At 38.4% G+C, this 18,502-nt stretch overlaps 1 protein-coding gene across 4 annotated transcripts in view; it reads left to right on the top strand.

Annotated features, from left to right (window-relative positions):
• Sk (small conductance calcium-activated potassium channel) overlaps positions 1–18,502 on the top strand; it is a 123,926-nt gene that overhangs the window by 54,643 nt on the left and 50,781 nt on the right. For 3 of the 4 annotated variants that reach the window (XM_083094578.1, XM_083094579.1, XM_083094580.1), the window contains one exon: positions 5,195–5,425. The exons of the other annotated variant lie outside the window; for it this stretch is intronic. In XM_083094578.1, the coding sequence (XP_082950704.1) occupies positions 5,195–5,425 (231 nt within the window). The remainder of the gene's footprint in view (positions 1–5,194; positions 5,426–18,502) is intronic. 4 annotated transcript variants of the gene reach the window in all.

Raw genomic sequence — 18,502 nt, 5'->3', positions numbered from 1 at the left:
ATTTACTTCAACTTCTGTGCGACAAGGATAATATGTCTTTGCGGCTCATCGACGATTCGATTGCCCGCAAAAAATCGCTCGTGCACAATGCAGCAAAATTTATCATCTGTCTTCTAATCTGGTTTATCTTTGTGCGGGATTTTATTAGCCGCTGATTCTTTTGCCAATTGAACGATGAAATTTAAACATGAATTAATTTACTTCAACTTTTGTGCGACAAGGATAATATGTCTTTGCGGCTCGTCGACGATTCGATTGCCCGCAAAAAATCGCTCGTGCACAATGTAGCAAAATTTATTATCTGTCTTCTAATCTGGTTTATCTTTGTGCGGGATTTTATTAGCCGCTGATTCTTTTGCCAATTGAACGATGAAATTTAAACATGAATTAATTTACTTCAACTTTTGTGCGACAAGGATAATATGTTTTTGCGGCTCATCGATGATTCGATTGCCCGCAAAAAATCGCTCGTGCACAATGCAGCAAAATTTATCATCTGTCTTCTAATCTGGTTTATCTTTGTGCGGGATTTTATTAGCCGCTGATTCTTTTGCCAATTGAACGATGAAATTAAAACATGAATTAATTTACTTCAACTTCTGTGCGACAAGGATAATATGTCTTTGCGGCTCGTCGACGATTCGATTGCCCGCAAAAAATCGCTCGTGCACAATGCAGCAAAATTTATCATCTGTCTTCTAATCTGGTTTATCTTTGTGCGGGATTTTATTAGCCGCTGATTCTTTTGCCAATTGAACGATGAAATTAAAACATGAATTAATTTACTTCAACTTTTGTGCGACAAGGATAATATGTCTTTGCGGCTCGTCGACGATTCGATTGCCCGCAAAAAAATGTGTGTAATTGCACGTCGATCTCTCATATTACATTCAAAAAACGATCCTTATAGGAAAAAAGACTAGAAATCGTGATGAGGTGATTCGATTCCCTATGAATAAGAGTATCAGCTTTCTGAAAGAATCCGTAGGACGAACGTGATCCGATTCTTCATTCGAGTGTTTTCGATTATGAAGTGAGAAAACGACAATGATTATTCTTCTCATCTCACATTGTGTCTCTCTTCTCTTTAAATATCAAAGTCTCTTCTAATCCAATGTGATGCATATCAATCAGTTGAAATTTAAAACTAGGAATAATACTCTATTTAAATGCAAGACTAAAAAAAAATGAAAATAACCGGAATCTTATTCTTTTTTGGATTTAAATAATTTTGTTTATTAATATATGTATTCAAACAATTCCTAGTTTTATAATACAATGTTTATTTAATAAAATACACGCAATGCTAAGATATAAAAATTGAGTGAAATGGATTTTTTTACTGGATGATTTCGATTCGAGATTTATTACAAAGTTTGTGGTTCGAGGAGAGTGCGATAGTTTTACGACACTTGGTGCATAACTCGACTCACACTTCCGGCCGTCAAAGTCGACGGGTTTAACTCGAAACCAAATTTACTCTTCCAGCATCCACTGAGTTGATCGCTGGTTCTTCTCGGTTCGCGGACGATGCGGAAATATATTGCCGATAAGATTGGGGTCATTTATTCGTTTCTGTCGTTATCCAGCGTCGTAAATCTGCACGATAGAATTCTGAATTTTCACGGGAAAGTATTTCCCGCCCTCGACTTCTTAGCGCGGATCAGCTGGCTCGCCGTTTGCGGAGCGATCTCTTCGATATCACATTTGCACGTCATCCTCTCTCTCTTTTTCATCATGTTCAGTCCCATCGAGCCTTCTTCGAAGTGTTCTCCCCGACATTCGTCGTTCGTTTCATTCCTCCAATTTTGTTTAAGCAATATCGACCCATCCAGTCTTAATCTAGCAAACCCTTATGTTAGTTTACGAAAGTCAGCAGAAAGGTAAATCCGGCGTGAAGAATACTTGTTTGCTTCTTGAAGCGCACGACTGGTTTGGATGTGTACTTTAGAACTCGGCATCCGAGAGCCCGAGAGCGGGGACGATCCTTCAACTTTAAGTTTGAGAATTAGGGACAATTGTGTCTACGGAGCGAGATTCTTAGAGTTGGTCGAACGAGTTCGATGACAAATTTTTTTTCAAACAAGTCGAGATGCCCCAAGCTTGCGAAATAAGTCAAGTATAAAGTACTAACAATCTTCAGACATCAGGCGGATAACGAGAGGCGATCGAGCACGTCCCGAAATACAAAAGCTTTCTATTCGTCTCGTTCGCAACTTGCCTCCTACTTGACTTGTCGATAGCTATGAACAAGTGAGTGCTCGCAGCAACTAGCCTACGGCCATTCGCAACACGAGCTCGTGTATTTATGTGGGCTGATATCTCTCCGGGATATGTACTCTCAGCACGCCGACCATACTGTTGCACCGAAATAGGTAACTTATCGTAGTAAATCATAATAAGTGCATTACGCCATCTCTCTCTCTTTCAGCGAGAGAAATCGGAAATAACTTATTTAAATAAATTTAATAATAATATCTAATTAAATGTATTATGTATTTTGAATATAATTAACCCCTTCACTGTGACCCCTATAGGGGCCAAAAAAATTCGTGCCACTTTTGCTTCATGACCCCTATAGGGGCATCTTGAAAAAAACATGTTATTACTGCATGTTATTACGATTTGGTTGTCCTTGGGTATTTTAAGGTTTCTGAGGTCGCTGAATTCGAATCTGAAATCAGAATTTCGAACTTCAAAATAGCGGATCAAAATTCAAAATAATTTTGGGTTTAAATAAAAATGGGTTTCTTATCGTTTTTGGGGTTGCCGAATTCAAATCTAATATCAGATTTTCCAAATTAAAAATTGCAAATTTATTATGGCGGACCAGAACAAATAGTTGCCATACATAAAAGATGTACACTTTTTTCTACAATTACTTATAAATCTCGCTATCTGCTGAATCCAGAGTCACGAATTATCAAATCAAGCTGTTTGCACAGAAGTGGAAACGTATACCAGTTTTCAAGAAATAAAAAAAATAAAAAAACGAAGTCAATAACCGCCACATTCTCGATTCGTGACTGGGTTCGGCAGAGAGCGGGATTTAAAAATAATTGAAGAGAAAAATATACGACCTTTATGTATGTCAACTATTTGTTCGAACTCTGGTCCGCTATATTGGATTTGCCATTTTCAATTTGGAAAATCTGATATTTGCTTTGGATTTTGCAACCCCAAAAATGATACACATTTTTATTGAAATCCAAAATTATTTTGAATTTTGATCCGCCATATTGGATTCACCATTTTGAATTTTGTAATTCTGGCTTCAGATTCGGATTCGGCGACTTCAATAATATTTATACAGACGTATTCATGCAATTTTAAAAACTTTTTTCTTCAACACACTTTTGGCACGGAAAGTTTCTTTTCGCTTGACAGTGAAGGGGTTAATAAAATTTGACAAAATTTGATAATAATTAGTAAAATTTGATAAAATTTAATAATAATTAGTAATAGTTGTATTTTTTGAGTACGGAAAAGTTGCTAAATTTAAAGTTCCATAATTCATAAAGTTTATAGGTAGATTTCGTGATGCTGATTTTAGTAAACATACAGCTTGTAACAAAATGCAGCGGTATTTTTATCGCGTTACGTGCTCGTTCAGACGGTTAGTGTTTATCATTTCGCAGCAAGTAACACCCGCGCCCACGATTTGCTTCTCTGCTGACTTTGCGTAGATTATGAACCGCCATTAGTTTAGCGCCGAGTTAGTAGTCGGTGTAGATGACACGCGCCTGCTTAGAAGTGACAAAAGTAGAGAACCGCGCGAGCAACGTCAGGACGAATCGAGATAAGGATAAGAAATGCAAGGAGAGAGATATCTCTCGAGCCATTTACGCCGCAAAGAGAGAAATCGTCACCTGTCTGTTGTATTTCCGGGCTGGTTGCACCAACATCTTTTGCCGGATTAAATCTTGTCTCTCCCTATTATACAGCGTTTATTCAGTAAGCGGAAAATCGAATTACTCATTTTTAAAAATAAAATCCCATTTTATCACGATCAAATAAATATGATATATAATTCTTGTTATTTAAAGAGAGATTTAGTTACAGCTACGATTTAGAAAGAAACTAATCATTGTTATAATCAATCAAGACTCGAGTCTTGAGATTGGATACTCGTCAATCATCAAGATTAAGGGGTTATACCTAGTCAGCAAGTCGAAAAAACGTATTTTTGGGGAATTTAAAAAAAAAACTGTTAGGTATTTTTATTTCATCGATTCTTTATCATAATATATATCTATCAAAGAAGTTTTCATAATTTTTTCAATTAAAAATATCGAGAAATGTAGGCACAGTAGCTATTTTCTAGAGACATCTTTTTTCGGAGGCGCTTGGCGGTGAGCAAGATTGCTCGGAGCTGGATCATCTGAAATAAAAAATTCAAAAGGATTTAGCTTTCGTATGAATTGATCTAGTCGGTGAACGAAGGATTTTACAAAAAATTGATTTTTGACAATGTGACAGACATTTGACGCAAAAATACGAATTTTTTGTGTTAAAACTTTTCGTTCTTTTGTTAATAAAGAAAAAAGGTTTCATCAAAATTAAAATCCCTTCGTTCATCGACTAGATCAATTCATACGAAAGCTAAATCCTTTTGAATTTTTTATTTCAGATGATCCAGCTCCGAGCAATCTTCCTCACCGCCAAGCGCCTCCGAAAAAAGATGTCTCTGGAAAATAGCTACTGTGCCTACATTTCTCGATATTTTTAATTGAAAAAATTATGAAAACTTTGATAGATATATATTATGATAAAGAATCGATGAAATAAAAATACCCAACAGTTTTCTTTAAATTCCCCAAAAATACGTTTTTTTCGACTTGCTGACTAGGTATAACCCCTTAATAATTTTTGTTATCGTTCAAATTATAAAATCTAAAAAGAGACGAGCAATCAGAATTAACAAAAATTCAATAGCTCTGTCATTTTTGACAGAGAAGAGCCTAATTAAAGCTAGAGAAGCTGCATTAATTAACGATCGCGATAATTGGTGCAACCGAAGTCCCGTGTCCGTCCACGTGTCTGTCTTTATGCTGTCTTGCACTTGTGATGTCTGTCTCGTCGTCCACGTGCACCGCGACCGCCGCAGGTGACAGGAGAAAGACACAGAGGTTTTTACTATAATTATTATTAATTATTATTAACCACGTGTTATCTCGATGTATAACGCGTCCAGTTCCCGTGGTGGTGGTGCAAGTCGTCCTCGTCGACGATGACGACGACGGCGGTGGCGGCGGCAGCGGTGCCTTCCTCTTCCACGGCCGCGGCGCCCGGCACAGCCGCTTCCGGTTCTCAGGGCGGCCAGGGGGTCGTACTCTGTCCACGTACGTTGTCGCAGGTGCGACGATCACGACTACGCCGGGCCCTCACCGAGGCGACCGCCGAGACCGTCAACTACGTCAAGACGGTGGGAGATGACGATTTTTCGCTAATCAAACCCTGTATTGCATTATGCGCGCGTACGGGTGTCCCAGGTGACTTTTGCGCTTGCCTCTCTTCTCTTCGATATTATATAAGAGCCTCGTAAATTAAGGATATCTTTCCCTTTGAGATTTATTCGTAATTATGATTGTATTTTAAAATGCAGTCGAGAGGAAAGCGCGACTCCTGGGATGCTCCGTATGCGATTATGCCTTGTATATAACGTATGCACATGCACATATAACGCGATCGGCGACGATATCGGCGGGACGTTCGACGGGAATGCTTGACGAGCGAGTATAAAAACAATGACGTCTAGTAGAAACAGTCACATGCCATGCTTTTTTCTCTTTTATAGCATCTCTAAACTCTAAACGCCATAATTTCATTTACGCGCGCGTAAAACGTGGTAGAAACTACCACAGCGACGGCGCAATTTGCAATGTATGAGAACAATTGGTATATAAAGGCACGGAGAAAACTTTTCCGAAAGACACTTGTTTTTTAATCTCTTATATACATGTCATATATTTGTCAGTGATCGAGCATGTGTTAGCTGTTAAATACTCTCTGCTTTCATTTCCTCTTTCCACGTTTCTTTTTTCAGCTTGCCGATCTTCGAAATTTGACAACTCTTTTCGATAGAAAGTGGAATTATTCAAACCGTAAGAATATATTTAACTTCACAAGTTTTCGTAGAGATAGATATTTTTGAAGCCGCGATTACTAAACATTTAAATACAAATTCATAAAAACGTATTATGCAAAAGTGTGTATTAAAAAAAAGAGATGCGGAGGCCATAAGAAACAAAAGCAACTGGCAGTAAAATCCCGCGAGTTCTCCCGCGAGCACGGTTCGCGTTAAGGAAAGTGCATCTGGCAAATATTGATCGTTACAACCTGCGCTTTACTGCCGCTTTACTTGCATTCCACGCGCGCGGGGGTGCGTTCTCGTAGTAAACGGCGAAATACGACGCCCGAGAAATAATAAAATCCTTCCCTCGACGCCGAGTGTAACGCGTGTATATACGGTCGGACGCGGAAATTTCGTCCCGCGACTATTTTGCAACGCGGTGAACGCCAAGAATGCGAGCTGTCGGGAAAGATTGCTCGACCAGGCGTCGCGAAACTTTTATTCCTCCGCCCGCGACGCATACGATTTAAAAGGGAAGCCCCAACGTCCCTTTTTCCCTTTTATTCGCGGGCGCCGATGAGATTTCTCTCAGAATGTTATCTTAAGAAATGTATGATTTTTCAGAGATAACATCGGACAAAGGATTCGTACGTTTCTGAAAATCTCGCGAAATGTCAATGTGATGACCGCGTTAAAATTTGAAGGATATATTGTATTTTATGTACGAATGAGATAAAAATTATTCTAGACTGAAAAGAATTTGACACAAACAGTCATGATGGCGCAGGTCTCTTAATTAATCTTTTTAATTGAGTTTTTTGTTGATAATCTAAAATATTTTTTTATATTATTTATCGCAAACACGTGAGAATATTGAAATAAAATGTATCTCTCCATTAACGCACGATAAACATTGTTGTTTGGATAAAGAAGCAGCATAAAAAATGATGCCATCGAGTTTGGAATTGACCCAACAATGTTACGTTTTTGGACTCTGGCGCTCGCGTTGATTGTTGTAACTCTTTGATTTTTATCCGCGGGATATAAAAGAGCCTTTCCTCGATATCTCTGACCTCGCGTAGCCACCGTAAATAATTCAATACCGGCTTTCCGCGCGCGTGAGTAATATTTTGCCCAATCGTTTCCGTTATTTCGGCAAAAATATATACAGATCGAAAGATTTACTATTTAAAGTGATATATTTTAAGCCCTCGATGTATAAATTTCATATAAATGGTATATAAATTTCCAGAGAGTAATGCTTTTTTAATTTTCTTTTTCTATTCAAGAAGTAATATATTTAATTTTATTCACATAATTATTATTTCTTCTAGATTAACACTCTCGATCACAAACTTTTACGTAAGAGCTGAGAGAAGAAATAAGAACGAGAGGAAATGAAAATTTTATAGATCTCTTCTGTTGTAAAAATGCCAGATGAGTAAGATGATAAAAATTACAAGTACATAAATCTATTTTCCAATTTTATTATGTTCTCCGATAGCTATGACGTAAACAAGTGTCTTGTCGCAAATAGACACAGCAAGCATGAGCAAACTTGCAGAGTTTCGTGTTTCGCAAACATTTCAGTGAACTTTCGAAGGAACGCGGTCGTTGAATGAAAATGGCGTGTGCTTCCGTTTTGGACATGGAACGCACGATTTCCTCCGGAAGTTCCCGGACATCTGCGATTCTCGATTTTCCTCGAACGAACCCTCCGTTCATACGTCGCGCGTTTCACTGTGTGTACATGCAAAATACGCTCTCACCCACGTAGTTAATATCAGCAACTTGTACACGATGATGCGGAAGTACCCACAAACTTTTCCAATATCTATCAGAAATTTAAAAATGAAGATAAGATAATATTGTGTGTATGAATTTAATATTTTCTGTTATCGGAATTTTCATGTTTATTAAGAATCTCGAAATCCAAGAATCTAAAAATTTGCGTTTTTAATTTGAAAACTTGTCACGTTTTACAATTCTAAGATATTCTGATTCCTGAATTTTTCGAAGCATTTCTTAGTATCTGGAATTTAAAAGTCCCAGAATACGAATTTATTCATCGAAGGTTCTTACGTTTGTCGAAATTTGCATTGTGAATTTTCTTTTTCATCCGTTGAAAATTTCGGAATTCTAATATCCGCAGATTTCGGGACTCTTAAGATTCCAGAATCCTCGTGCGAATGCCTCGCATCTAGCCACCTGATGTTCACAGCTGAACACTCTGGATAAGATGGTACTTCCGTGTCACCTGTACAGCATGCTTCCCTTCTTCCGCACATCGCCGCTCGGTTTACTACCGGGAGAAGTTAGTTTTGTCCCCCTTCTTCCGCCAACCCTGACCTGCATTCTCAAACGGCACCGTGGATGTATATCAAAGAAGCGTCGACGGAATTCTGCCGGGCACGGCCGCTTCGTTCGCTCTTTATTCGGCTCTTTCATCCGCTCGTAAAGCCACGATTGACGGCATAAAGCCTTTTGTCAGCCGGCCGACAAGCAAAGAGCACGAGACTAGACGACTTAATCCGGGCTCGATTGCATAAACAAAGCTGAACGCGCGTCAAACTTATCGCACGCGACTGAAACCGCAGTGTGTTTTTCAGTTTTTTGTTTGTGGCTTTTTGTTTTTTCGATTATCCAACGATATCAAATTCAAAGAGTCCCCAAGAGTCTCCAAGATCTTTGGAATTTTTCATTCTTTTTATTTCTGCGATAAATTCAAATGAGAGTAAATTTATACAAATTTGATGTATAAAAATATAATTTCGTTATGATATTTATTAAAAATAACAATTCCAAATCTTCTTTGCCGATTCTTGCTATTTTTACTATTGAGACTCTCGAGGTTTTCAATTTTCAAGGATCCTTGGATTTTCCTAAGAAGGATCCCTCTCAGGATCCCTGCAATCGATCAAAATGAAAAACAATAAATAAGTGGTTATTCGCGGAGAGCGTTAAGAAAATAAAAATCCGAGCCGTGTCGTTTAATGGGCGTAAGAATCGAGACCGTAAGAAAAAGAGCTGACAACACAGATTAGAAAAAAGGCCGATCGATCTTGGACGATGATCGACGACTATGAGCATAAATATAGAACGAATCTGAAAAAGTCGGTCGTCCCACGTTTAAGAGAGTGCAGGTGAGTGTTGATAGCGACCCAACTTGAAAGTACAAAGTACAACGTATTTCCTAGATGGTTGTTAAATCTTCCCTCAAGTCCCCCGTCGTTTAAAACAAGCACCCCGTAGTCGCACACAGTGCACAAATTTAATGCGAAATTTTGCAGCATGACTCTATCTTTTATACTTATATTGTACATATCTTGTACGTAAACATTGCGAGAGAGACAAGTCGTCAATGCGCCAGCAATGCACGTTGCAGAAGAAAATTATAAAATAACGTCGGCAAATTGTTGACATTTACCTCACCTTTAAGCGTTAGGCTGGATGGAGAAGAAGATACTAAAGTGAAAAATTTTATAGCAGAATACTCCTTTTTATTTTCCTTCAATTCTTATATTTGAATTATAATCAGAATCAAACGAATGTATATATTTCTTCCCAACGATTGCGGTTGTGATAGATTTTATGTAAAATAAAAGAGAGATATTTAAAATTTCTTCTTTAATTAAAAGATTCACGCTTCTTTTAGTTGATTTTTATACCTACGTTGAATTATAATTAATAGTAATGTCAAGGCTTTTAATATGAATCTTTTAATATCTGTTACAAAATATTATATGCCATGTTTTATCTAAATTATATATATTTTACATTACAGGAAATTATATTATACATATATGTTTTTAATCAATTCTTAATTACGTATTAATTTCTATTTAATATTAAAAGAATCTTTTAAATTAATTAAGCTACGTATGCTAAATTTATGGCGAAATTACAAATTGTCATTCTAAAGCCATGTCATAAAATATTTACGTTCAAACGATAAAAAAGTCCTTTACTATGTATCTCTCGTACTTGTTTCATTAAAATATTCATCGGATATATTACGTGAATTATTTTACGAGAGAGTAAAAAAGGCGCTAGTTACTTGGGCGCGAAAAAGGCGAGAATAGAATTTAATATTTAATCGGAATAACTCTTGTCGCTCTTCTTACGCCGCGTTTTTTCCCCGGCATTCCAGCGAAGATCAGATTCAGCAACGTCCTTCCATGAATCTGGCAAAAATTGCCGTATGTTGGATCGTGTAACCTCACCGTCGAATGGATATTCGGTAAAAACATGGGTGATTTCGCGAACAAAAACGCCTCTCCCCCGCGAATGGACCCGGATACGCCCAGATTATTTCGAGCAACGTCGCGACGACGCGAGCGACGTGGCTCCAATTGCGGCTCCTCGATTGACGTTTTATTAAAATGTCGAATCTGGATTTTGAAAAGCGGTGCGACGCACCGGACGGAAGCGGGACGAGCGTCGCCGGATATTGGTTCTCGAAAGTACGATCGATGTGCGAATGTCCCCTGTTTTTTGCCTCTGATTTTTCACTCGTCATGTTTTTTTTTTCTCGCCACGTTTCCCCTTCTCAGACTTTTTCCGCCGGCGGAAACGACCGGCGATTATCCGTGAACGCGTTATTCGTGGAACAGACAGGACGCTCTTTCGAAAAGGGTCCGAGGGTTGCGTCCCGACGTATCTAATTTTTTACTGATCTCGTTTGGAACGACTCTGTTAACGTTGCGAAGCAGCAGCGTGACGGAAAGTTTGATAACGAGGCGCGGATGTGTACGTACGCTATCTCAGAAAGTGGACTGATGAAAAAAAATGTCGCGGTGGCAGGAGCGATGCCTGCGGACGAGATATTCTGTGCGAGAATGCATTAACAGAAAGAAAAGTTTTTTCACCGCAATCGCGTCTCTCAATCTCTCTTTCTCTCTCTCTGTGAAAATCCCATTTTTATCTCGGCCCCCACGGCTGCGTCGTCCTTATCCGCAAAGCGTCGACTTTGATAAAGGCTTTAAGTTCCAAGGAGAAAAACGAAGGAAAATCCGAGATAGTCGCGATGGTGTGACACAAACAGAGGGTGAAAGAGAAGATATATATATATATATATATATATATATATATATATATGAGACTAGTTTTATATCTACTCCTATCTCAATTATCATTATCGAGACGACTATTGGGTAATTACTAACTACTTTCGAAATTGCGGACTTCACATTGCGGAATAAAGGGAGCTCATCAGCGACGATAATGACAATCATTAAATTATATATCTATTTGAATATCTCAATTTCTATTAATAGTTTCTGAACTTTAGAGTCGTCGGGTCGTCGGAGTCGAACGAATAAGCCGTGCTCGAGTTTGGAATTATTGAAGCAATTTTCAACAATTATCGAAATGGCGATTGTCATAAATGTGTTTATTTGAGAAGAATTTTTAATGAGTATAAGAGAGTTTAATTACGTTCCATTGATTAGAATAAACTTCGCAAATAAATGTTAAGTTTAGAATAAAAAGAGATTTTTGGAGAAGTTGTTGAAAAAATGTTCAAATTTATTTAATGTGTCGTTCAAAAAATTCTTCTATAAAAATCTAAATTTTTATACACAATTGCAAATTTGCTTCTTACAATTTCTCGATTAAAAAATTAAAATAGTAATAATAAAAAGTTAATAATAATGCGGAAAGACTAATAAAAGATACATCTGGCAATCGAGTATGTTGGAAGGAGAATTCTAGAAGAGAAGAATCACTTGAAGAAGTATGAAACTAATTAATGGTGTAAATTCCGCTCGAGATATTTTGAATGTAGAATCTAATTAGAACACACCAAGTTGGCGCAACAAAAAGCCGGAAGCTAGACTAAAGCTGGTGTTTTTGCCAGATGAATTCTCTTAGGATGATAGTGCGGTATGCATTTTATTCGGTGGCTTCAGTTGATTATACCGGAGCCCTAAATCCCGGTAATCTTTATGACAGATATACATCGAGAGGAAACAAAGTTTTACTAAACTATTATATAACACGCAAGGAGAAGTAAGTTAAAATGAAGAATTTTATCAGAGAAGAGTTCTTAAATACGTTTATTTTATATATATTATTATTTTTTAATTTCTTTATTTATTTTTAAATTTTAAATAATGTATAATTAAATAATGTATAATTATATATCTCGAGAGCTTTTCAAAACACTATAATAAAATATTTTTTAATTACATAATTGTTTCGAAAAAAATATGTAATTGTTAATTGCAAATTATATATTTTTTCTTCGAAACAATTATGTGTTTTCTTTACACCAATTGATTCCTCTCATTATTTTGTACATAAAAGTATTAAGGTAATCGAAAAAATGAATATTTTACCAGATATTTTATGGTTTATATAAAATTAAGAGATTATTTCAAGCCTCATAACTCGAAAAGTACTCGATGAAAAAATACTTTATTATAGCTACAAGAGCTTTTTTTGGGAAGAGATCGCCCTGACACCCTGTATATAATTATACATCATTTAAAATTTAAAAATAATAATTTAAAATTAATTCCAATGCATATAAAATTAAAAAATATGTATATATTAATTTTAAATATTAAGCAATAGTTCTCGATACTCGCGTGCAAACCGAACACTGCCTTCTTCGAATCGCCTCGGGTAGTAGATGTTGATGGAACGTTTGCCATCACCTTTATCCGATGATCAAGTAAATCGCGAATACATTTATCTCTGGAAATCAAGTATCGCGAGTTCGCGGATTCAGACACGATGAGAAACGGGAAAAGCCGCGCCGACATGTTTTACTACCGACAAGTAGTCGTCGGAATGCGGTCGCGACGACGGTGGACGACGACGACGTGTACTTTCCGGGCGTGCCAGTAGTGCATCACGCGACGTGTCAGCCGCAGTGCTCGGCTGTCGTCGTAGCAGCTGTAATGAAACCGGCAGGGAACGCATGACGACGGTTATACGGTCAAGACGATTGCTTTCGAAGGAATTTCGCGAGCTATTTACGTAGATGGAGAACGGCGATTAAGGGGATTATTCGATGAAAACTTGCGGTCTGCTGTACATCATTTCTGAGATTCTCAGAGGATCGATCTCGATGAACTGCGTTTAGTAACTTTTGATTAAACGGGTTCCATTTAATTCGAGAATTGCGAGTTTACCGCGTAATTGGGAGAAAATACGTTGGAGGGACGAAGGCGACGGTCCTCTAATTAACGCACGATTCGACATAATGCGGATCGCAGATCCGGTTTAACGAGCGGCGGGCTTTTCCGTTGACAGGAAAATGTTGAAAGAATTTTCCGGATGTGCGGACGGCGAATCGCGCGCGTACGCGGCGTATAATTAATCAAATGACACGCGTACGCAGCGAATAATTAATCAAATGACACGCGTTCGCCATTAGCCGAATTTTCGTTTATCAACGTTGACGCTGTCAGCAGATTGCCGCGGAAAATGTAAAATCTATAATAAATATAATAATATTATATTAGCCCGATTCATTTATAGAAAATATCGACCATTAACTTGGCACGCATAATTTTCGACAAGAACGTGACGCGCTTTTCAAATTTATGAAATTTATTCCGCCGTCGTTCTCGTGAATGATAAAAGTGGCGGGAAAAATCCCAGGCAAGCACGTTTTGCGTTAATAACGGTCGGCAAAAAAACCGCGAGGTTTTATCCGCGTCGTAAACGCGCTGGGCGATACATTACGGCGGGTTCTGTTTTTCACGAGACCCTCGTAACGATGACGGTTAAAGTTGCACGTAGCAAATATTATCCGAGGGTTCTCGCCCATTGTGATCCATTGAGAGAGCGGAAGAGGAAAGGAGGGTTTTTAACCCGTCGCGTTACATTTCTCGCCGGTTGTATTTCCGTAACACCACTTTAACGCGGCTTTTCAACGCCCCGAGTATCTAAATTCTCTCGCCGAATCTATCTTGAACCAAGTTAATTTCTCATTGTGCAATATTGCGCAAGTGTTGGATATGTTAATTTGTGGGCGCCCGCGGCGCTGCGTGAAACGCAACATCTACTTTGGGGAAATGTCGTTGGGAAATTCATGTTACGTTAACGGAATAACAATTCTCGCTTCGGGGACGCCTTAATGAATTGCGTTTCGGTGGACGCTGCACTTTCGGTAGACGTGCTATATCGCTGGTGCCACAAGTATCTTGTTAATTATACAACGTCCTCTCGTGAAGCTTGTCGAATAATTGGAAGAATGCGGACAATATAGTGGATCGATCGCGGATTATACGGTGAACCTCGTCATCGTGTAAGAGATTTTGTGGAGCTATCGGATGAAAATCAAGAGTTGGAAATTCCAAATGTATATTTGAAGTTTTCTGGATCCAAAGCGACTGAGAATGTTTCAAAGTTTTATTTCTGAAACAAAATTAAGTTTAGAATCAGAAAGATCGAGGAATGCAAAATGCGAAAATTTCACCGATTCGAAATCTCGAACTATATAAAAAGCGAAATGTAACTTCAAATTTTGACCTGAATTTCCTAAAGTTCCGGCTGTACAAAATCTTAATGATTCGTGATTTCAAAAATAAAATATAAAAATATAAAAAAATATAAAAATATAAAATATCAAAATATTTTACTTCTGAAACATAGGTTTAAAAACTTGGAATCAAAAATCGAAAAAATGCAAAATATTCAAAAATTTCGATTTAAGACCTCGAATTATGTGAAAACCGAAATGTTATTTTGATCCGACTATACAAAAAAGTTTTAATGATTCACGGTTTCAAAAATACATTTTGAAGGGCAAATATCCGTGTCGAAGTCTCGCGTTGTTGAACGAAAACAAAAAAAAAAAAAAAATAGAAATCGCTTCAACAGCGATTAAGCGACACGACAGAGCCTGATAATTCTGTCATCGCGTTTTTATACGAGTTCAGTAGCAGCATTGGATCCTCTCCCCCCCCCCTTCTCTTCGTGCCCACGTGTTGCGCACGTATTGTGCACGCAGTATGCACAGACGCCTTTCGCGAGGATTTGCTGCGAGATCCTGAATGATGGTGGGATGCAAACGATAACGTCCGCGATTTCATAAACTCGGCGTCAAACTAAACTTTGGACTTCGCGTCCAACCCCCCCCCCCCCCCCCTCGTCCCGACTCGTTCCAGAGCCCGCAATTCATATCGTCGGTTTACACATAACGGCTTTATTTTTGCATTCTCGCGCAGAGAAGGTGGTATATTGCACGTACGCTCGCGATGCGAATAACGTTCCGATCCCGGCGCGACACTTCATCGTGTAAAAGCTTTCAATCTTGGTATAATATTTGCGAACCGTGCGAAATGTGGAAAAATTTTAGCTCTCTCTCTGTATCGCCGAGTATTTTTTTCCAAACTCCGAGTCTCTCTGAATCTCTTCTCGCAATTTCAAGCTTGTAAAATATTGCAATTGTGAAATCCTTGGAATACACAATGCGCTTTGAAATTTAGCTTTAAAAATTTGTGAAATGTGCCCAGTTAAATCTGACTTTGTTTTAGAAAATGTAAAATATTTTTGAATATTTTTTACTTTTCGTTTTTTCGAAGATAAAAGCGACATGATGTATAACATCCTGAATAATAGAGAGAAGAAAACGAGCTTTCTTTGCGGGAAGGAATTTTACCCCTTTTATCTTTCTTTTTCTTTTATCCGATTGAAGAAATGAGAGGGAAACCGAAAGGAGGAGCCCTTTCTTTTTTCGATCGTTCACTTTTTGCGAACGTTCACCTTGATGTTGCTTTAATCGTAGCGTCTTTTTCCGCACAATCGAGAGAAAATGATCGCGAGAAGAGGAATTGCAAGTTTACGACGATCCAAATTCCGCCATGACGTTTACAAACGTTTCTCTTCCTCGATTTCTCCTCTCTTTTTTTCCTCTTCGTTTGATCCTATTTTTACACATCACTTCACTGTGATCGTGCTCAAAGTTGCACGATTAAAAAAGTTGTTTCGTTGCAAACTCGAGTGGCAATTTATGCGTATTTCGCGAACGAAATACATCTTGCATTTCTGATCAATCGCGCAAATAATTTTAACGTTTAGCTATTTCGAGCTTTCGGATATTTCAAATTTCGAGTCTTTGGAGACCTACAGATGTCTCACGCTCGCACGAATATAAATATTGAATGCAATTCTTGCAACTTTAGAGTGCTTTTAAAAAATGTAGCTTCTTAGAACTTAATTTAACTGGAACTTAAGCTTGGAATTTTGGACCTTTGAGGAAGCGTGTCTTTGACGCATGTATACTACAACATCTTGCAATTAATTATGCATATGTTTCCGTGCAGCAGATGTAACATACGTGAATTCGCGTAATCAACGCTCTCGCGTATCCTCGGTACAGCTGCACGCACGCCTTGTGCCCGAGATTATTCTCGCGATCTATCGCGCGCCTTACATAAATCATCATAATGGACAACATTAATCTTTCGCTATGACATACCGTTTCACATGGCGCTTCTCGCGGAATCCGCACGGGATCTGGTTACGGGTGCACCCTTGAATAACGCGGCATTGTACCTCATGAATTATTGATATCAATATCTCCCGATATCGAGTCCGCGGGAAATACACCTCGCTGGGCAAAACAAGCGACCGCCCCCTATCGATCTTGCCTCGCTTCGCTTGGGGAAATTAAAAACGAAACGATATTAAATCGCGCGAAATTTCGGGGTCCTTCGAAAGAGTCCAATCTCTAGACTTAACTGGTACCTTGTTTGCGCGCATCGAGGCTCGAATGTTTCAAACTTTGGTATTTTGTGTTTATAGAACTTAAAGAGCTAGAGCGCTTTAGAACTCTGAAACTCAAGTGCTTTATGATCAAGTATTTTACGACTCTTTGGGGAACGCAAGAATATAAATAACTTTGGAACTTTGAACTACCCTCCTGAAACTCTCCCTTGAATTCTGAGTCTTTGGTGTGTTCGGTGCATCGGAGAATATTAACGTCTTGGGACTTTAAGAGATTCTAGAGCTCTCGAACGCATTAGCTGGACCGCGTTATATCGATCCCGTCAACCTGTCACGCGAAAATTAAAAAACGACGCGGCGCGATCTGCGGCAGCAATATAAATCGCCTTGACATTTATACGGAATGCCTAACAAGCTCCTATTGAAAAATTCATGAGCAGGCATGGCGATCGAGTCGCCCGTTGATCCGCGAGATACGAGAGTGTTCATTCGTTAAATTCCTATTCGCGGTTCAGGTGCGATTATGAGGGCGTTTTATTGAAATAATCGAGCGGACGTTGCTTACGTGTCAATTTTCGCGCGACGTCATTTACGTTTAAATAGGACGGCGAAAATAAATGCCACTCTCTTACCGTCCATTAATTTTACGGGAAACTTCAATTCGCGAGGCCTTTCAAAGATATTTAATGTTCGAGAGATAGGCTACGTGTGCAAAAAATAAAAAAATAAAAAATTCAACATTAAATTATATTTTTCCGAGAAAAGAAAAATTGATTTGGAATCGAGGAAGGGAATCTGGGACATCCCGTGGACACTAGGTACACACGTACGGAACACACAAGCCGAGTGTTAGGTTTATCCTTCTCTCCCTCGATTTACGAGTGTAATCTTTTCCTTTGTGTTATATAAAAATGTGCGGCACTGGAATATTTGCGCGCCACGTATTTCTCGTCCTCCGCATGAAAAGATGCCGAGCTCGTAAATCATAATTGGGTTGGAAGTCACATGTGCGATATGAACCGGCTTTTGTAAACGCGGGAAAAATAACGAAGAGACATATATCTAGATGCGCGTCGAGGAATCTTCTATCCCGGCGAAAAAGAGCGATTTTTCCGAGGCGAGAGTTGTGGCCTGGTTATTTTTTTTTTCCATATCGAAACAAATCGCGGTGCAATAAGAACAATCCGCGTATCCAGATTTATCGCGTCATTCCGGCTTTATTATTCGACCGGCGGAGGATTTCGCGCGCTAATTTTTCCGGCGCAAACAGGATCGGGAGACTGTCGGGCAAAGGATTATTGGATGTATCCGGGCGCAATCGCGACGGTCGTGGTTTTTTTATGGAAATTATAAACTTTATAGACTCTTTGCGGCACTTGCCTCCGCATCTGTGTATGGCTCTTTTCGCCGATATCTCGATAATGAAAATCATTTACGGCTAAAGCGTTGTGTCCGACAGATTAGAAAGACTTTGTTGCTTTATTTTATCTACATTCTTTATTCATGCCTTACTTTTGTATAAATTAATTGTTCGTAATTAATAAAATTATTTTATAAACTTTAATTTATTCTATTTTGATAATTTCCTTTTTTGATAATTAATTATATCTTTTCTATTTATTATATTATATATTTAAAGAACACGACCTAAATCGTAACTCAAATTATGTCCGCGATTGAAAATGCTGAGAGTGAAAGTTAATCAACCTCTGGACCACACATTTCTCTCGAGTTTGTAGCGTTTTT

Source organism: Camponotus vicinus, unplaced genomic scaffold (assembly GCF_025532165.1).
Source record: "Camponotus vicinus isolate PSW18456_S1 unplaced genomic scaffold, iyCamVici1.0 SCAF_3, whole genome shotgun sequence".
Lineage (NCBI taxonomy): Eukaryota > Metazoa > Arthropoda > Insecta > Hymenoptera > Formicidae > Camponotus > Camponotus vicinus.
This window is presented reverse-complemented; position numbering and strand designations above follow the sequence as displayed.